Source organism: Colletotrichum tamarilloi (genome assembly GCF_030869305.1).
Source record: "Colletotrichum tamarilloi strain Tom-12 chromosome Unknown Scaffold_8.1, whole genome shotgun sequence".
NCBI classification, from domain to species: Eukaryota; Fungi; Ascomycota; class Sordariomycetes; order Glomerellales; family Glomerellaceae; genus Colletotrichum; species Colletotrichum tamarilloi.
Genome location: NW_026849391.1, coordinates 1,087,187 through 1,107,225, shown reverse-complemented (window position 1 = coordinate 1,107,225; position 20,039 = coordinate 1,087,187). Strand labels below are relative to the sequence as shown.

Genomic DNA, 20,039 nt, shown 5'->3' with positions numbered 1-20,039 from the left:
GTGGTTAACTACTGGGAGAGGATCCAAAAAGAATTCGCCCCCCCCGGTGCCGATTTGGGGGCTACATCTCTTGGTGCTCGTGCTGGGATTTGAACTCGGGTACTCGTATACGCGCTAAGCCTGTCGTCGAGTAGGCTGGTTGGCGATTTGATTGTTGACCTCAAACCATTCCGCCACCCAGTCAGTTTGACCTGACCCGCCGACCTAGACGGGCGCCTGCTGTTCTGGTAACAGGAATGGAGTTGAGGGGGGGTATATAGGCTTCCCGTGTAGCATTGGTGCCTGTGTATTCACGATTCTCAGGTAGACACCAAATAGAACTCCCATGGCCCACGCTAGTTACGTTAAGCGAATCTAATGCTTTAATCTCTCCCATTTATATGGAGTGGATAGTTGGTCGTCTTCTCAGTCCACGGTCACCTTATAAGTAAAGAGATGTCACCGAAGCCAGCGGCATCCACTGCGACGCTTATCGATAAGAGCTCCGGTCGGTGTGAACTCCGGGTGGGTCCTGCGTCACTTTAGCAGTTCTTATCGGCGTGTTTAGTGGTGCCGCGTTTCGCGATAAGCCACCGACCCGTCTCGTCCCACAGGTAGCACACACCAACACGTCGCGTCGGCCAGACGCGTCGAAGAGCTCTTAATTGACTTTCACTCCACTAATACCACCACCACCCACCACCCTACACTCACCTCTACCAAAACACTCCTCACGCAATTTTGGTACCTGCAAGTACACAGCACTTCAAGCAACTTCACATTAGTCTTTTCATGTTTTGATACCCGGCTTTCTGCCTTTCTATAATCATAGCCACATTCACCATGGCTTCTGAGAAGGCCGCATCGCGCTCTCCCAGCGCGAGCCCAGCGCCAGAGACGATGAAGGCACGAATGGAAGCCCGTTTGGCTGCCATTGACACGAGTTCAGAGGACGACGAACCCAAGCAGACCCGAAAGAAGAGCAAGTCACCACCACGAGACACTCAAGCAAGTGACTCGGAAGAAGAAGTCGTCTTCCGCCCCAGAGGACGGCTCGCTGCCCAGCTAAAGGGCGGCGCCGAGCCTTCAGACGCAGAGGACGAGCCCGAGAGCTTTATGGACCGGATCCAAAGACGGCTTGGCTCCAACAACGACGATGACGAAGAGGACGAGGACGCGACCATGGGGGATGCGGAAGAGGAAGACGATATCCCGGTAGCACCGCGGCGGCTGCAAAGGAAGCAGGATAGACAGACCACGCCGCCACCACCACAGAGCCCAGCCGCACGGTCGAGTCCTGGGCTGTTCGTTTCTCCGGACCGGCAGTCACCTGTGAAACCTACTACCACGACAACAGCAGACGACGCCTCCGACTCTGACTCCCTCCCCGCAATCACAAAGAACGCCAGATTCCAGGCACTCGTCGAGCGCAAGAAACAAGAGAGACTCGCACGCGAAGCTGAGGAGGAGAGAAAGCGCGCCGAGCGAATGGAACGCGAGCCCCTCAGCAACGTCGACCTGTTTGACGACGATGAGGACGTCGGCAACGTCTCTGACATCACCGATGACGAGGGTGGCCGGAAGCTCAGCCAGGCCGTTAGGCCTACAAGGAAGGCCGGGAAGAAGGCCGTCGAGGAGATGGCTCGCGAGACCCAGCGCATGGCTCGTAACATGCAGCTTGCCCACGAGGCCAAGACGAGGAAGAAATTCACAAAGGCGGATTTCCTCCAGCGCTTCAACTTCGGTGCTCAACCCAAGTCTGATCCCAAGTTGTCGAGCTCCAGCCGCCCTACCACACCCGTCTCAGCGCACCAGACCGACGCTGAGATGAAGGACCCCGAGACGCCGCCCAGCTCCCCGCCTGTCGCCAAGGCTGCCTCCCCTGCCAAGGTTCAAGAGCCCACGACTGTCGCGCAGCCCACCATTGACCGAGATGACGATGGTGACATGCTTTCCCTCGACGACGTGTTTGAGGCATCGAGAAGACTTGACAAGGGCAAGGGCAAGGCCGTTGCAACTCCTGAAGAGACTATCGTCAAGGATGTCAAACCCAGACGTCAAGTCCGCATCAAGCTGCCCTCAGTCTCAGTAAACCATGCAGTCATTGACCTTGACGACGACGACGAGTTGGCCATCGCCAAGAACGGCAAATTTGACGCCATCTTTAATAGGGCTCCGGGAAACAAGGCAGATGCATCTCGGTCTCTACTTAATCTGCGTCGCCTCGCTCGGGTGGGATCGCCGACAAAGGAGAGGAAGAGGAAATACGAAAAGGCAACAATCACCACGGCTCAATTGCAGATGACGCTACAGCAGCGCGCCCGTCAACAAGCCAAGATCGAGCGCGAAAAGCGTCTCGAGTACCTCAAGTCGAAGGGTATCGTCGTGCAGACCGCCGAGGAGCGTGAACGCGAGATGCAAGAGGTTGAGGATATTGTCTCTCGCGCTAGGAGGGAAGCCGAAGAGATTATGGAGCGCGAGAGAGCAGCTGCCAAGCAGGAGAAGAAGGAGAAGAGGAAGAATGGCGAGCTCGACGTCTGGGACGACAGTGACGATGAGTCGTACGACGGTTCCGAGGAGGAGGCGGAGGGAGGCGTTGAGGTCGAGCTTGAGCTGTCTGGCTCTGAAGACGAGAATGTCGATGAAGATGAAGATGATGGTTCCGAGGTGGAAATGGAAGGTGTTGCGTTGTTCGACAATGAAGCTGACGACAGCGGCTCAGAACACCCTGAGGCCGAGGTTGAGGCCCAAGAAGTCGAGAATGATCCCGAGTCCGAGGACGACATGGGTCTTCCCACGCGCAACATCCGTCGATCAAAGAAGAGCCAAGTCATCTCGGATGATGAAGACGAGGACAGAATCGAAGCGACGCCAAGACCCAGGACTGCAACCCAACAATCCCCTGCTGCACCCAACACCAAATCACCCGCCGTTCCCACCTCGGTATTGCGCTCTGCCAAGAAGACATTCATTCCCGGACTGCCCGTTACGGGTGCCGCTGGTCTGGGTCTGACCCAGATCTTCGCTGGTACAATGGACGACAGCCAGGCAGCTCCTGGTACGATCCCCTCTCAGTCACCTATGCCGGATTTCGACAGCCTTCCCGACTCCAACTTGATGGGTCTTACTCAACAACACGACAGCATGATTCTTGACAGCCAGGGCGGTGATACCCAGAGAGCCGACACGCAGCCTGATTCCGCAGAGGGCGTGCGCCTGCATTTCACCCAATCCCAAGCGCGTGGATTTGACAGCCTCTTGCGCGACGACGACCCGTTCACTCAAACTTCTATGGATGCCACTCAGGATGCCGGGCCGCAGGACTACACGCCGTTGAAGCAGCGCTTCGTCGAGCCGCCCCCGTCGACCGTGGATACCATGGTCCTGGACAGGGACGCCGAGGTCGATTCAGTGCAAGATTCGCCCCTCGTCCGCAGGGGTAAACTGCGCCGCAAGATTGACGTCGTAGCCGCTGTCGCGGATGACGAAGATGTCGAGGACTCCAGGGCCAGTCCCGAGGTAGACGAATTCGGTTTCAAAACGACGGCCTTCAACGTCATGAAGGAGGCTGTCAAGAAGCAGAAGCAGCTCAAGAAGGCGGAGGAGTACAACCGCAAGAAGAGCAAGGCCAAGGAGATGGTGGAGGAGCAGGCCGACGAGTCCGAGGATGAGTATGCAGGACTTGGAGGTGCGGATGGCGAGGACACCGATGACGACAGTGATGCTGCCTCCGTCAAGGAGATGATTGACGACGAGAACGGCATGACTGCTGATGATGAGCGCAAACTTGCTGCCCTTCACGCGTAAGTGATCTCTGTCTTGGCTTTAGTATTCTCAGCTAACAAAATTCTCAGGGACAACGAGCGTCAGAGCGATGAGAAGATGGTCGACAAGCTCTTCCATGACATCACAACCGGTATGCTCCGCCGCAAGCGCGGCGCCGACTATGACCTCTCTGACTCAGACGACGGCGGCGAGGCTCGTCGGCGTTTGAAGCGTCGTCAGTTCCAGAAAATGCAGCAGGCCCTCTTCGCGGATGAGCGCATCAAGAAAATTGCCGAGAAACCCGGCAACCAGGCCTTCCTCCGCACCATTGAGGACCGCGGCAGTGATGAGGAGATGGACTTCCTCGACTTCGCGCCCGAGCCAACGGAGACGGAGGACTCGCAGTCTCAAGAGCAACAGCAGCAGCAGACCACTGTCCCAGACAGTCAGCCCGGAGCGCAACGCGCACCTCTCGCCTCCAACGCTGCCAACGTACCGTCCACCACCAACGCGCGGAGGACAAAGGACGGCAAGAGGCCCTCCAACCTGGGCGAGATTCGCGAGTCCGTCTCGAGTCTGCTCGAGGACCTGAACGAAGTGATTCCTGCCACGGACCCGCACTCGGACAGCGAGGCGGATGACGAGGAGGCGCAACCCTCTAACAAGGAGAACCGCTCCCCAGGCAAGAACCCGCGCCGCACCAACTCGCGCCAGGTGGTCGTCGATCGCCTCACCATGAAGCGGCAGTCATCCTCCAACATGTCGACCACGTCCTCTAAGCTCGCCTTTGCTATGCCCAACGCCGCCGCCTCTGCTTCCAGCGGCGGCGGCAGCAGCTTCAGGGTCCCTGCACTGCTCCGGCGCGCGACGACGAACTCGTCCGTGCTGAGTTCACAGGGTTCCGGTGGCGGCAGTATCGGTGGTGGTATTGGCGGCAGCGGAGCCAGCAATGGGGGAGCTGCGGCTTTCTCTGCTCGTGGCGGCGGTGGCGGTGGTTTCGGCGACGATGGCAAAATCAAGAAGAACGCGAGCAAGAAGTCGGGTGTTAGTGCTTTGGCGAGAGAGAATGAGCGCCGAGCGGCGATCCAGGAGAATGAGAAGAGGAGGGAGGCGAGAAAGTGGAAGGGTGCTGAGAGGAGACACCACGCTGTTAATGGCCTCTTTGGGTCGGGCAAGTTTGAGTGAGGAGGTCGTGTTTGGTGGTGAGGGTGTATTGCAGAGCTACGGCTTGAATTGCCTGGGAGTTTGCAATGATGGATACCGAAGATCAATGACGGACTGGGTAAAAAGGCTTTGGACGGAGTCTGGGACTGCATTTGGAGTTTGGGTACGGGGTGAGGATTTGTGTGTTTCATGGTTTGCCAATAGGTTCACTTGAGGAGTTGCATTGTTCCAACGCATTTCAAGCAAGTTCTTTTGATCTTTGAAGATAAGCATGTGAGGTTCTGAAAAGCCCATGGCTGGTAATATATGTTTGCTATGGTATCATGAAGCAATAAAGAAGATGTTCTTCCTCTTGCCCTAAAAGTCCGTTCACCTGCAGACAAAAATCCAGGCGTCCTTTCTCGATCACATTGACAAGACGTCCAAGTGAGGTTTCTTGAATTCGATAATGCACACATTACACATAAACCTCCTCACCGAGAAGCGTGACCACGATTACTATCGAGTGAAAGCCACCCTACTGAGGTATTGTGGAGGGGTTCCTATAACTGACAGCTCAAATATCCGTAGCTGTCTTCCATTGGTCGTTACAACTACGATTGCCCTCTTTAGGCAACAATGATCCTTCTAGTAAGACAGAAAACCAGCCAACGCGGGGGAGTCGCAAGAAGGATGCTGACAGGAGACGTATCCCCGCTCGACTACGACTAAACTCCGCGCCTGCGGCAACTTCTTCTCCAACAGGAAGGAAAACATCGAGTCTCTCGGGCGCTCGGGCAATGCAACACCCCTGCCGAGTAGTGCCGATGGAGACTTGATTGTATTCCTTCGACTCCTTCTAGTTCGTCGTAAGGTGGTCCTCGTCTGACATCAGTTGATCGGGGTCTACGGTCCGGTGCAGTCCGGCTTGTTACGGCCGATCATGCGGCGGGTAGCCCCGTTTCAATTCCGAACCCCGTGAAACTTTTGGGACTTATTTATGATGTTCGCAGCATTCTTACAGAAGTGATTTATTGGTCAAATGTAGCGGTTTCGCGCCTCTGTAGAAACCAACATTAGTCATTTCCGTTGTTCTCACAACCGCAGACCGAATCGAATCGTAGCCATGTCTTCAACCACCACCATCACAATGACGACCGAAACTCAGGAGCAGCCACGAGCACCAGACCTATCCAAACACCCTAAACTAACACGAGAACAAGCAGGCCACCTCCGCCACTTCCACAACCTCGTCACCCAGCCCGACAACGACTGGAACCTCATGGGCTCGCAGGAGCCCCTCCAGGAATTCCTCGACGCCTACCGCTACCAGCTCGCGACCATGGCCTACGCCGCCGGCGCCGCGCACTTCCACCGCCAACCGGCCCTCCGCAGCGTCTACAAGACGCTCATGCGCCAGACGATCCGCAAGATGCTCCTGCGCGCCGTGTGGGCGTACTGGTTCAACACGAGCATGGCCGGGATCGCGACCAATCCGGACCTGAAGGAGCTGAGGAAGCCGTGGGCTGACCCCGTTGTGAGGGAGAATATCATGTACAGCGGGCATTTGCTGATGATGGTGGCGATGTATGGGATGTTGTTTGACGATGATGAGTTTGAGAGGCCGGGTTCGTTGGAGTTTTTGTGGAATCCGTTGTTTTTTGGGATGGGTCCGGAGAAGTTCTCGTATGATGCGGGAAGCTTGCAGGATGCTATCCTCAAGGAGATGGAGGGGAACGGGTGGATTGGGGTATGCTGTGAGCCGAATATGGTATTTGTGGTTTGCAACCAGTTTCCTGTAAGTACCAACATGTGCCTACTGACAACTGAGAGTTGTGCGCTGACGAGTTGTGCAAGCTGATCGGAATGCGTCTGAGAGACGCTCGTCTGGGCACTTCGGTCGTAGACGACGTTTTGGAAAAGTACAAAGCAGCATGGGACAAGAAAGGGCTCGTCGGCTCCGATGGCCTCCTGCCTGACGCGTGGATGGTCAAGCAGGACTTCACTATCCGCCCCAAAGATCCCGCATGGACGGCGTGGGGCTCGGCCTTTATGAACTCGTGGAACGGGTCCGTCGTGAGGTCTCACTACGAAGACCAGGCCCTCGGGTACGTCACCAACACGGGAGGAGGCGAGATTCGTCTGAACCCACCTGTCGTCGGCAACGAGTTCAGAAAGCTAGTCAAGGAAGACGGCGCGGCGCCGGACTCTCGCGAGACGCTCGAACAGGCGGTGCGCAACGCCAAGGAGGCCGAGGCGGGTAAGAAGGGAGGCTTTCCGTATACCAAGCCCACGTTTGGGTATATCGTCCAGTGGCTCTCTGAGCTAGGCAAGGAAGCCGAGTTGACGGCGTTGCTCAAATACGCGGACGAAGAGTTGGGGTCCAAGTGGGAGCGCGGCGGGCTGTATTACCCGCGCAACGACGAGCCGTTTGACGAGGAGATGAGGTGGACGCACATGGACCCGTTTTCCGGCAACGCGGCGATCGGGTACGCAAGGTTGAATGTCGAGGACGGGCAGAAGATTATTTGGGAGCGGCCTTGGACTGCGCAAGACGTCTCGACGCGGCCGTTTGTTGATGCAGTCACTTTGGCTGATGGCGTTGACTTCTTGCGTGGAGATTGGAGCGAGGAGGAGAGGATGCTGGTGCTTACTGTCAGGTCGTGGGATGGCTCGACGAGGACAATCAAGCCTGTTCTCAGGAACTTGGGGCCTGGGACATGGAATGTGTTTATTGATGGGCAACTGAGATTGTCACGAACACTTTCATCGGGAGAAGATATTGCTTTGGAAGTACAAGTTGGGCATCGGGATGTTGATATCATGGCTGTCAAGCAAGCGTGAGATGGAGATCGGGACTCTTTCGTATTGTTTTTTAATGACCTTCTGATGATGAATACATTCATTTGCAATCATATGTCCTCGCCTCAATTCCAGCAGTAGCAGTCGCAGGCGTTCCCAAGGTCTACGTTCCTGCAGTGAGGCAAGTATCGTCAGCATGTCTACAAACAAGGCTCGGCAAGAGTCGAGGCCGCCGAAAGTGAACATGTTAAGACTTACGCATATCCGCGGGCGTTGCTCCAAGGAGCGCCGCGCTGACACTGTCCATATCATTAAGCATCCATTCACAGCATGCGCGATCATCATGTAATGGAACTCACGTTGCTGTTACACGCTGAAGTGGTGCACTGACGTTGGTCATCTGGAGAGCAGTTGGACGCCTATCAGGTTCCGAAGTTAGTCTTGACCGAATCATGCTAGTTGCTTTCAAATGACTGAGAGAATGAGGGTCGTAGGAATATAGAAGACGAGGTTGTGACTTACGCCCCAACCAGAGTTCGGTGTCTGTCTGCATTCCCATCTCATCAAGCCAAGAGCTGAACTACTGAAGAGGGCGATGCCGGCGAGGACGGATAGCTTCATGTCGATTTCGAGGATCTAAGGTATCTGGGTGTTCGAGATGGCTTGGAGGTTACGCCGTGTTACGCCGTATACCTCTCTCATATCGTGGGGAAGGAGGCTTTAAATATGTCTTGGATCGGGCAAGTGAGAGAAAGCTCACACTTCGTGAGTAGACATACCGGCACTGCGGTTGTGAATCACTCCAACAACCACGAGCTAACTCTATGTAGCCTAAGCTACGATGTTTAAATGAGATTTTAGATGAGCGGACCTGTAACTGGAAGAAAAAGAGTACTTACTTTATCTACAGAATAGTCTAAATGAGTCTTTGCTCCTGTACCAACATCCTGTAATCTAAAAGTCACTGGGCCTTTCTTCTTGGCTGAACATGCAAGACCAATGCCGATAGAGCTGGATCTGGGCTCTGAGGAACTCTAATATACTAATTCACAAGAGTGTAGTCGAGGCCGGCGTGTCGCCAAATATAAGAACCCGAGAAGACTTCGTCTCGAGTCATGGCTAAATTGCCTGTCTTGGCAAAAGGATATGGCTTGGACTTGCAACTTGCAAGTCAACATTCCAAGACCATCAATGCTGAAAGTCCCTTCCATGAATGATGTTACTTGACGGAAAATTGTTCAATAATCGAGGTTGCATACAGGTAATTATCGTTGAGCGCGCGCTTGGGGCACATTGCGCGTTTTGTGTAATTAAAAAGTGTACCGTATCGTGTGATTTCCCTTGAAAGCCTTCTTCCGTTAAGGTCGATCTTTTGCGCCTGTAAAGCCGGGAAAAAAACCACCACATAGGTGATTATGAATAGGGGGTTCATAGGAGGGAAAGCCGCGTCTGGACGCATTCGGTTGAGCTTGAGACGGCTGCGGAATCTCGTCAGACTTCAAAGTTTTTCGACCGGTACGTCTAGGCTGACTATATAGTGACTTCATGATTTGAATTGATTTCACATCGCTGATGTTGAGGTGACTGGTTATGACTTGAGGTGGTGTTGTGGAAACCTAGCGATCTTCAGGGTCGACTTGGGCCCTTGAAGATAAGATAGTACGACTTCAGCCAGGAAAGGTGTCCACAAATGAACCTTTTCTACAGGCTCTAGAGTTGAGTGAAAGAACGATGAACTGATGAGATTCCTTCAGTGCTTGGTCCATACCGGAATAGGTCACGTGCGATATGGAATAAACATCCACGAATACACCACGACCATTCGACCCATACATCTGTAGGACAGAATTTGCCAGAGGGAGGGCATGAGAACCGCCTGAATGTGTCTATGACCTAGTGAAGGAAATATTAACGTGTAATTGGGTCCTGCAAAGGTTGCGAGTTCGAATTTGGTGGTCCTACATAATGCCACAGGCAGCTCATTTTTTTTCGTATTTTCTGGCCAATCTGTCAGGTATTTCAAGAGGTGTCTGATCATCGTGGTTTCCCCTGTCTTGATGCCCTGGACTCTGACAAGGCACCTTCTTTGGATGGCGGATACCGCACTTGGACTTTGAAGCCTGATTTAGGCTTGGCTAAGCCCATCAGACTTACCTTGGCCAGCTTGCTCTCCAGCGATTCGAGTGCTTCTATTCAGAGCGACTCATGCGAAGAGCGCCAAAGAAACAGATGTAAGCTTGTAGCCGTACCATCGTGCGAGTGGCCGGCTACCAGGGCGGGACTACGCAGCATCTGAGGGTAACACTGAACACCGACTTTTTGGCTGTGAATAACAGGAATCGTCTGGAACTTGCAAGAAATACGAATCCAGTTGGATCTTCGATACGTCTGCCGAGAATCATTCAAGGCACGGAACAAGAGGAGAACTTCGTTCTATTTATCGGCAGGCCGGGCTGCCAACCTGACACGCGGGGGCTCTTATAGTCTTGCTGCCCGATATGTATGTTACTTTACCTAGGACCTTCTGGGATGCATATTCGTGACGGGAAGGATAGACTTGACAAGGTCTGAGGGACCTAGGTAACAGAGACTGGATGGCGTGCATGAGGCCGGGTTGGTCGTGCTATTTGGATCGGAGCAGCACGGAACTGTCCCGCCAAGAGCGGTCGGGGAGTCGGATATAGGAAGGTACTTGCCGGGGTCAAGTAACATGCAATCTCTTTCTGGCAACCTTGTTTCGACTACAAGTTGCCATGTCCAGACTTGAAATCGGTTTGTGGGCTGTTGAGCGCTCTGGAATAGAGAGCAGATGTCACACTTTTGTACATTCCTCCCGTTCTACTTGGATACGTGAAGTGATCTTGTATGCCGGCCTCATCACTCAATGGATGCATGCAAGGCATCAATTAAATATAACATGTTTCATTGAGGTTTGATTGTTCTTTGCTTCATCTATACCATTACCTGTAACAAAAAGGAAACTCATCTAACTATACCACGTCTGTCCGGGCTTTAAGCTATCCAAGATCCGGCAGCGGGTAGTAATGCAGAGCTTCTCGCGATCGAGCCGCTTGAACTTGGGACCCAACGGCCCGGAGACGTAGTGGTACTGCGCGAACAAGCGCCACTGGCGCATATCGGCCAAGCTGTAGAGCTTATCGCCCCAAGGGCCGGCGTAATGGAACCATGACGTCGGCGCGTCGGGGTTCTCGGCCGTGGGGAACAGACTGGTGGGGTTCTCCTTCCGGTGGCCGCTAGCCACGTCGACCTCGTCATCGAGGTCGTCGTCGAGGTCCTCGTCCAGATCCTGGACGTAGTCGTACCAGTAGGTGTAGGCGTTCTTTGACGGGTCCCAAAGGGGTCCCTTGTCGGTCACGTCCTTGAGCATCTTGAAAGGCAGCACGTACGGGTGCTCGCCGGCCTGCGCGTACATGGCATGGGAGCCGACGGCGGAGTAGATGACGGGACGCTCGCCCCGCTTCTCGACGGCATTGTACGTGTAAGCCTGGCCGCCCTCGTGTTCCGAGAAGAAGATGCCACGGGGCACACCGTTCTCGAAGCGCATCATGCAGTGCTCCCAGTCGCCGACGTGGTTGCCGAAGCGAATGGTCAGGACCGTCTGACCGAGGTTGTACGAGTAGAAGAAAAACCAGAAGGCGTCGACGATGCCGGAGCCCTTGTCGACGAGGACGAGGACGGCCGGGGCCTTTGAGTAGCCTTCCTGATCGGGCTTGTGAGTTGGCGTGTCGGGAATGGGCTTCTGGCCCTGGTCTCGGCGGCGGTGCTGGAAGCCGGCGGCGCGGGCGGAGCCTTCTGGGAATTGTGGGTAGCGACGAGGATCCGAGATGCGGTGAACGGGGTGATCGCGAGATACGTCGAACCACGTCGTATCCTCAGTTTCATGTCGTGGGTGTTCAGAGTCCCCAACTGGGCTGTTGGGCGTCTCTTCCTTGTCGCCGTCGTCCTCATCATCGTTCCATGGCTCAGGAATGCCAACGTGACTGTGCAGCCATTCGGGTCTCTGCTCGACATCGTCGTCGCTGGTGAGGTAAACCATGCCATCCTCCTTGTTAAGCATGTGCAAATCCGACAGAATCAGGGAGCGGTTCAACGCCTCTTTTTCCAAGTAGGGCGTCATGTGCCGAATGTGTTCCGCAATGTCGGCGGGCCAGAAGTTCTCGCCCGAAAAGAGGTGGACTAGCGGCGCATACTTGAGAACATAGTCGGGAATCTCCTTCAAGACCTTCCTCCTCTCTTCCTTGTCGTCCCGCGGCGAGCGCTTCTTGGGAGCCGTCTCCCACCCAGAATGGCGTCCATCAAGTGACCTAAGCTCCAAGCGCAAATCACCGGCGTCGGAGTCGTTCTTGTAGGGGAAGAGAGAAGCTGGGTCCCATGAGAGATGATGAACGCCGCAGAGACTCAGCCAACGGCAGGCCTGACGATCGAGCCAGTACGGGCTGCTGCTGACCCATTTCTTATCCTCGCGCTGCTTGGCCGGGTCTGGCGGGTTTGGGTTGAGGTAGCGGGGCAGGAACCATGCGAGGAACGATACCGACACCAAGAAGGCGAGGAAGATGGTGAAGCGGCGTAGATAATACATCGGATAAGTTCGTTGGTGGCTCCAGGCCTCGCAGGATAGGGATTGGGTTCGTGAGAATAACAAAAGAGCCTCAAAAGGGTGCCGGTATAAGATAGGGCGCCGGGATCGATTGGTAATAAGCTATTCGCAGTTACGGAGGCTGAGTGATGGTTCGGAGGGGCTTCGGGATGCCGGCACGTCTTGCGAAAGCCAGCGGGGTCTCGCACAGCATCACCAAGTGTACATGTAGGGTGTAGTCTACTATTGAGATGTCGAAGGTGGGAGGTGCGAGCGGATATGCATGGCCGGTCGGACGCTGAGGCCCCTTGGTCAAGTGTTTTGTGTTGTTGGACAGAGAAAGCTTGTTAGGCGCAAGTGTGTGAAGGGAAAAAGAGTTGAGCAGTGCAAGTAAGAAGGAAGCTTTGGGTTGGGGTTTGGGACGGAACCTAGCGGTATGCGGTCAGCGGTATGCGCGGGCGGCGGACGGCGAGAGCGACAGCGGCAGCAACCCGCAGGAAGCAGGGAAGCAAGGGCCATCAATCATCAGGGACGTACGGTTACTTCGTGCTGGATTCGGCCATGAACCTGGACGTGGGAGGACGGCAGACGGGAGGGGATTGGAGGGGGGTGCGGATGGATGTTCCACTACTCAGCCCGCCACCCGACCGAGGGATCTGGATTCTTTCTTTGAATCCTTTTCTGTATCCGTACAGAGTACCTTGCAACGGGGGCACTAGATAGATGTTGGTACACCTCCTGACTAGAGCAGAGATACATGCACTATCTACTGTGATCGCCCGGATGAGGCAGGTATCTCTCCAAAGAAAGAGGAAGGGAATGGCGCCAAGGTTCCCGGTACCTCATGCAGGCAGCAGACCGGGAGGGTTCAGCGATCTGCGGGACCAACCAGATCCCTGCAGATTCCCACGAGGAGTAGTAAAGCTCCAGTTCCGCACGCTGCTGACTCTCTACACCGCCCTGCCTTTACTCGCGCCTTGTCTTTAACTCTTGATGTATCCGTACGCAGTGCACCGTGCCATCGCCTCTACCTATGTCGCTAGATGACCATAGTACGGCAAGCAGCCGATCCCTGTAGCCATCCGTTCATCACGAGTCGTCTTGCTGTGTATCCTTCAGTAAAGGTTGCTCCCCGTCCACATGTGAGCTTGCAGTGGGCGGGTGGGCTTCCTGAGTGACGTGCCGTGATGACTTTGCAGACACAGGGCTCACTAACCATCTGCCGAAACCCGTGAGCTATTATGTAAGTAGTAGAAAACACTCCATTCTGAGGCTTTTCTGGCATGCCTATTTTCCCCTTTTTGAAAGGAAGGCAATCTTTCTAGAAGCATTCCCAATTAATCTCCGATTTTCTCGCTGACTACCTACCGGCACCAGTATCTGTACCTAGCGGCCAACCGTTTTCAGCCCACGTATTTCTCACGAGGCAGACATTTTTTCCACTGACATTTTTTCCATAGTTCGTAAACCAGTGCTGGTGTCGCAGGATTCTTTTGGATGATCACACTTCATTAGCTCTAGGTTTAGCCGTACTCGCACTGCTGCCGCGGCCACACTACGGCCCCGTACGAGTCTCCCCAGGACCTCTCGTCAGCCTGACCACATCATGCCTCCATGCATGTCTCTCCCAAAATTCCATGTGCCAGCCTAGGAGAGCCCGACACCGGAAAAGGGGCCCTACCGCAGTAGAGCCTCGCAACGGCTGTCACATAGTTTCACCGTCCCATCCGAGGCTTCGCCCTATCTGGGCTCCATCTTCATTCATCGTTACCAACAGGCAACAGCATACGCTGAATCCGGATTGCGAGATATACCATCGCGAACGCAAAGTCTGTATGGTCCGATGAAACTCGTATCCCAGATTGATGGATACTTTCCTGACAAGGCCTACTCTTAATCTCCGCCATCCTCCTCGTCTTCTTCATAGTCGTTGTCGCTGGCCTCGTCATCATCTTTCGGGCCCGAACCTTTCTCCGCTCTTCCGCCCTGTCCATCTAGGTTCGCCCATGTCGTCGGCGTTGGCGTGGACAACGCTGCCCCATCCCGTGAGGTCGCCGCAGCCTCTGCAACGCTGCTGCCTTGTAACTCATTTCGTTCAGAACCACCCGTTCCCAATGCGGAAGAGCCACCTCTCCCGCGGACACCGCCGCCGCCGCCCCGGCTTGCACGTTTCTTTGGCCCATCCGGCAACGGCTTCCGTCTTTTTCTTCGGCTGTTCGAACCTATGTCCGTCGGCTTCGGCGCGGCGTGGGCATACACCGTGACCTCGTCCTTTTCGCCTCTCTTGACCTTTAAAGCCATTAAATTCTCCAAAAACCTCGTTTGACGCTTGCGCTCGCCCGTCTTGTCTGCTGTGATGGGTATGTGGATTCCGTGCTGCCTCCTGATGTCCTTGAGAGGGTCGTCTTTCGCCGCCGCCTCGTGTTTTGGCTCGAGGCGCTTCTCCGTCGTGTTGATCCTCGACCAGCTGGCCGCCAGCATGTCGACACCGCCGGGAAGATGTCGCAGAGCCGGAATCGGATCCTCGTGCTCGTGTTCGGCGAAGATTACTTCTGTACCCAAGTTTCGTGTCCACTGCCCCTCAAAGATTTTGCCCTTGTACGCAAACATGGGCTTGTCCGAATGCAGATCCAAGATCTGGATCTCGGCAGCTTGTTCAGATTCGAAATCTGCGTCGTAGCTGTCTACAATGGGGTCCGCCTGTCCTTGTTCAATCTCTTCATCGTCCTCGGGCTCGTCCGCCGGCTCGTCATCATTCTGGTCGTCTTCTGACATGATGCGGTGGTGTTTCGGTTCGTCAGGTTTCCTAGTGGTAGGGCCTGCCCAGTGTTTGTAGTGATATCCGCCTCGTCCTGACACTGGCATATTCCGTTTGCGCCGGAGAAGCTGTGGTATGGAGAGATCGACGGTCAAGTAATATGTCTGAGATGGTTAGCAATTGTATCTTCCTGCTCGCTTCAATGCGACAACTGACCTCGGTCTCTGTAGCCGAGTACTCGTACTCCCAGTCCGAGTCGTCGCCGCCATCAGTCTGTTTGGATGCTTCTTTCGGTGGCTCGTCAGCGGGTGCCGTCGCCGCAATCACCGGCGCGACTGAAGACGTTGGCTCGTTGGTCGCCATGTTTTCGCGACGATTCCTTGTTGGGATGCTCCAATTGACTGAAGGGAATGGCGCATTGGGACCAAGGATTCGTGTGATTATGTGGTGTTGTCGCCAGCTGCGAACTTCAAGATGCGTCAGGGACTGCGGAAATCGAGTTGTAAGCGCATCGCGGAAAGAGTGTGCGACGTCGAAAAATTGCTGAAGCTCCAATGTCGAAGATAACTGCAGAATTCCCATTCCAAGGGAAAGAAGCTTACCCGCCCCCAGTCAATTCGACGGCGGATTGGCACAGGCCAGAGGTCAATTGAACAGGGGCCGCTGCTCGCTGGTGCGGGGCAGCTGCTGGACTTTCCATGCTCACAGTCACAACCCCTCTGCCCCGCTATCGCAAGTAAATTTCCCAGAGGCGACGCCCTACGACTCACAATTGGCCTTGATCACATCCCGCTCTGTTGACTCACCACTTGACATCCCTCGTCGATTGACGATACTTTATAACGTCGCATTCCATTCGTTCCAAATAATTGATCTACTTTCTGTTCTATAGACTTGCAATATACCCAACCCTTCAACGCACACTTTTTCCCCCAGTTTGCCCACAATGCCAAAGGTCCACCTCCTGGACTACGTCGCGGGCAATGTTCGCAGCTTGGTGAACGCCATCGAGAAGGTCGGCTACGAAGTCGAGTGGATTAGAAGGCCGGAAGATGTTCCCTCCGCAGAAGTAAGCATTTGGTCTCGTTATACCATAGGAAAAGCCTTCAGTTTAGCTAACCTCTCCTCTCCTTCCAGAAACTGATCCTCCCCGGTGTCGGCCACTTCGGCCACTGCCTCTCCCAACTCTCCCAAGCCGGCTTCCTCCCCGCCATCTCCGCCCACATCGCCTCAGGCAAGCCCTTCATGGGCATCTGCGTCGGCATCCAGGCCCTCTTCGAAGGCTCCCTCGAGGACCCCGACGTCCCCGGCCTCGGCGTCGTGAAGGGCCGCCTCGACCGCTTCGACGCCTCCACCAAGTCCGTCCCACAGATCGGCTGGAACAGCGCAAACACGGGCGGCGCGAGCCTCTACGACCTCCGACCGGATTCGAAATACTATTACGTCCACACCTACAAATACCCCTACGTCCGCGGCGAGCTCGAGGCCCAAGGGTGGACCGTCGCGACGGGAACCTACGGCGACGAGACGTTCGTCGGCGCCCTCGCCAGGGGTAACATCTTCGCGACACAGTTCCACCCCGAAAAGTCCGGCGCCGCGGGCCTGCGCTGCCTCCGCGCCTTCCTCGACGGCTCCGGCGCCGCAAATCTCGCCGCCGGAGGTGCTACACCATCAGCCGCCGTGGAGACCACCACCGCCGCCCCCTACCAAGACGGCCTCACCCGCCGCGTAATCGCCTGCCTCGACGTCCGCACAAACGACCAGGGCGACCTCGTCGTAACAAAGGGCGACCAATACGACGTCCGCGAAAAGTCCGAAGGCGGCGCCGTCCGCAACCTCGGCAAGCCCGTCGAGATGGCCCGCCGCTACTACGAGCAGGGCGCGGACGAAGTCACCTTCCTCAACATCACCAGCTTCCGCGACTGCCCCCTGGCCGACGTGCCCATGCTCGAGATCCTCCGCCGCACCTCGGAAACCGTCTTCGTGCCGCTCACCATCGGCGGCGGCATCCGCGACACCGTCGACACGGACGGCACCAAGGTCTCGGCCCTCGAGATCGCGACAATGTACTTCAAATCCGGCGCCGACAAGGTCTCCATCGGCTCCGACGCCGTCCTCGCGGCGGAAGAATACTACGGCGCGGGACGCAAGCTCTTCGGCAACACGGCCATTGAGCAAATCTCAAAAGCCTACGGCAACCAAGCCGTCGTCGTCTCCGTCGACCCCAAGCGCGTCTACGTCCCCAACACGGACGCCACGCGCCACAACATCCTCAAGACGTCCCACCCGGGCCCCAAGGGCGAGGAGTACTGCTGGTACGCCTGCACCATCAAGGGCGGCCGCGAGACGCGCGACATGGACGTCGTGGAGCTCGCCCAGGCCGTCGAGGCCATGGGCACCGGCGAGATCCTGCTCAACTGCATCGACAAGGACGGCACCAACAGCGGCTTCGACCTCGAGCTCATTTCCCAGGTGAAAGCCGCCGTCAAGATCCCCGTCATCGCGTCCAGCGGCGCGGGCGAGCCGGCGCACTTTGAAGAGGTGTTTGCCAAGACGACGACGGACGCCGCGTTGGGGGCGGGTATGTTCCACCGCGGGGAGTATACCGTCAAGCAGGTCAAGGATTTCTTGGCCGACAAGGGGCTCAAGGTGAGGCAGTTTGAGGAGACCATTTGAAGTGTCGTGTTGTCTTGAGCTTTGGCGTACCTTGGTTAGAATGAAGGAAAAGAGGGCGAAGAAACGCCGGCCATTGCTTTTCCCTTGTGACTTTGGGACAAGAGGGGAGAGGGGAGGCGAGGGCGGGCGGATCACTGGCCCTTCGAGTGAAAGAGACAAAAAACCAGCTTAGACGTTTGGAAACCTTTTTGATATTGATGGTCATTTTTATGGAAAAGCCTGGAGTTGAGTTCTGTGGTTGACAATCTTGACGCTCACATTGGCCCGAATAGTAGACGTACAAAGAGAGAAACTTCCTCATATTGCAATTTCATACTGCTGCTATGCTTGTATAGCCGTGTGAAGTTCAAAGGAGAAGAGTGGAAATAACATATCCCAAACACGATGAGTGATTGCTTCAAGTCCCCAAGAAATAGACCTTTTGGCTAGTTCCTGAACACTAGCCTCAAGGGTATATGAAAAAGAAACAGCCCTTCAACTTTTAGCGTACAGATATAGATTCGGGATAGAGAAAGATGCCCAAAACACGAGACTTGAATCCCTTTGCGTTCAATGCTTTTGACGGTTCCTCCTTTTTTCCCAACACAAATTCCGTACCCTACTGTTTTTGTTCCAAGCTCGAGCTGTTTGTGTACCAAAGAGGAAAAGACCAAAGTGCGTACCCCAAGCAAAAGAGAGAACATCTGCTAGCAGAGAAACTAGCCCGCGATGCCGTGTAAACACTGGAAAAGACGAGAGACGAAGACGCCTGAAAAAGCCAAAACTCCCCAACTGCCAAGCTCAAAGAACTGATGAGTGAGAAAGGGGAAACCGCCTTCCAAACAGAACGCGGACGATGAAAGGCTGTCCGGGGTAAGTAATGCTAGATCTCCATGCTCATAAACAGCCACAGGTTGCTCGTCACGTCCACATCTCTCGCCCACCGATCCAGCGTAGTCAACTCGAAGCCGATCCACTGCAGGCTCTTCATCAGCGACTTTGCATCCTCCTCCTCAATGGTCCGGTCGATGCAGACGACCAGGTGTTGGCAGTTGAGCGGTCCATCGACCAGCTCCATCAGCGCCATAAGTCTGGAAGGAATGTTAGCCAAGGGTTCTTCGTGTAACGGGGTCTAAGACAGATAGGGGGTGTGTGTAACATACGCAGGCTTCAGGTCACGTCCAATGACATTCCTGTCAAACAGGGCGAACAGGGACTTTTCAGCCCCGTCGTCCGCCACAAAGGCCCTGAAACTCGCGCCGCCGGCAAAGTCCCAAACCTCCAACCACGCGGTGGCCGGGGCCGGTGCGGTAGGAGCCGTGAAGCCCTCAGCACCGTCCCCGCCGCGTCCCCCGAACGGGACGTGCGGTTGAACGGCCAAGTCCTCGTCTGGCGGCGGAGTGGGCAGCATGTTGTTGGCGTTGCTGCTGCCGTTGTTGTAGTAATAAGCACCTTGATGCAGGCCGGAGCCACGCGAGCCAGTGTCCGTCTCACCGCGGAACACAGCCCTCATGGACTCACAAAAGAACCTTTCACATTCTTCCCTGATCGAAAGTGCTGCCCCCCCTCTGCGGCTAATCCTCTTGCCGGGCACGGTATCGCGCCTCTTGGAGCTGCTGCTGCTGGCCTTGGGAAGCAGAGCGAGCTCGTTGGATGCCGTTATGGCCGCGAGGGGGGGACTTGAAGGAGGGGATGGTAGTCCTGAGGAGGGGACCTCAGGAATACCACTCGGCCCCTGTTGATTCCAAGATCTGTCAGTCCATGATCCATGTAGTTTACCAAGTTTCCGGAGATGGGTGATGCAAGTGAGCGGGGATCGTAGGGGATGGGAAGTTTACAAGAGACAACAACCCCGAGTGATCGGCGGCGTATCTACAAGTTTGAGGCTGAAGATGGGCATACATGGGGGAGGCAGGAAGGAGGGAAGAGAGACATGTGCTTGTGCTGCTGTGGAATGGGAAGGATGCGACGTACCTGCGGCGCCGGTAGTGCAGTAGTGGAGACCGCGAAGAGTCGCGGCGGAATCGACGATGTAGCAGCTGGCGAGGACATTGGCCTGACGGACAATGGCCTCACCATAATTACTACTACTGTAATTGTTGACCTGATTCATGGGCGCCATTGCGATTGATTTTCGGGGTTTGGTAGCTAAAGTCTGGTGTTGAGGTAGAATTGGTTTGGGAGGTCGGTTCTCGGGAAATCGGAACCGGTTCGTCGATGAGTTGGTGGTTGGTGTTTGAAAAGTGAGGCGAGAGTCAAGTAGCGACGATGGTAGTCTTTTCTTGGAAAGGTGGTGTGGGTTTTGTTGGTTTAGCTGGTGAGGCTGTTGTCGATTTGTGT

General features: G+C 55.3%; 7 protein-coding genes across 7 annotated transcripts; 3 read left to right on the top strand and 4 right to left on the bottom strand.

Moving 5' to 3' along the window:
• Window positions 1-822: 822 nt before the first annotated feature.
• Window positions 823-4,929, top strand: CTAM01_03700 (MRC1-like domain-containing protein; the record flags this gene model as incomplete). Its single annotated transcript, XM_060519732.1, has 2 exons — window positions 823-3,782; window positions 3,834-4,929. The coding sequence occupies 2 exons, from the start codon at window positions 823-825 to the stop codon at window positions 4,927-4,929; spliced, it is 4,056 nt and encodes a 1,351-aa protein (XP_060385938.1).
• A 1,108-nt stretch (window positions 4,930-6,037) lies between these two features.
• CTAM01_03699 (uncharacterized protein) lies at window positions 6,038-7,731 on the top strand (the record flags this gene model as incomplete). The annotated part of the gene is made up of 2 exons (XM_060519731.1): window positions 6,038-6,685; window positions 6,745-7,731. 2 exons carry the CDS (start codon window positions 6,038-6,040, stop codon window positions 7,729-7,731), a joined length of 1,635 nt encoding a protein of 544 aa, XP_060385937.1.
• Window positions 7,732-7,814: 83 nt separating this feature from the next.
• Window positions 7,815-8,310, bottom strand: CTAM01_03698 (uncharacterized protein; the record flags this gene model as incomplete). Its single annotated transcript, XM_060519730.1, has 4 exons — window positions 7,815-7,860; window positions 7,948-7,988; window positions 8,049-8,108; window positions 8,212-8,310. 4 exons carry the CDS (start codon window positions 8,308-8,310, stop codon window positions 7,815-7,817), a joined length of 246 nt encoding a protein of 81 aa, XP_060385936.1.
• Window positions 8,311-10,675: 2,365 nt separating this feature from the next.
• On the bottom strand, window positions 10,676-12,289 carry CTAM01_03697 (vacuolar protein sorting-associated protein; the record flags this gene model as incomplete). The annotated part of the gene is made up of 1 exon (XM_060519729.1): window positions 10,676-12,289. The coding sequence occupies one exon, from the start codon at window positions 12,287-12,289 to the stop codon at window positions 10,676-10,678; it is 1,614 nt and encodes a 537-aa protein (XP_060385935.1).
• Window positions 12,290-14,179: 1,890 nt separating this feature from the next.
• On the bottom strand, window positions 14,180-15,407 carry CTAM01_03696 (uncharacterized protein; the record flags this gene model as incomplete). Its single annotated transcript, XM_060519728.1, has 2 exons — window positions 14,180-15,208; window positions 15,261-15,407. The coding sequence occupies 2 exons, from the start codon at window positions 15,405-15,407 to the stop codon at window positions 14,180-14,182; spliced, it is 1,176 nt and encodes a 391-aa protein (XP_060385934.1).
• Window positions 15,408-15,990: 583 nt separating this feature from the next.
• CTAM01_03695 (imidazoleglycerol phosphate synthase) lies at window positions 15,991-17,720 on the top strand (the record flags this gene model as incomplete). The annotated part of the gene is made up of 2 exons (XM_060519727.1): window positions 15,991-16,113; window positions 16,182-17,720. The coding sequence occupies 2 exons, from the start codon at window positions 15,991-15,993 to the stop codon at window positions 17,718-17,720; spliced, it is 1,662 nt and encodes a 553-aa protein (XP_060385933.1).
• Window positions 17,721-18,582: 862 nt separating this feature from the next.
• CTAM01_03694 (ornithine decarboxylase antizyme) lies at window positions 18,583-19,821 on the bottom strand (the record flags this gene model as incomplete). Its single annotated transcript, XM_060519726.1, has 3 exons — window positions 18,583-18,790; window positions 18,863-19,400; window positions 19,674-19,821. 3 exons carry the CDS (start codon window positions 19,819-19,821, stop codon window positions 18,583-18,585), a joined length of 894 nt encoding a protein of 297 aa, XP_060385932.1.
• Between the last annotated feature and the right edge of the window lie 218 nt (window positions 19,822-20,039).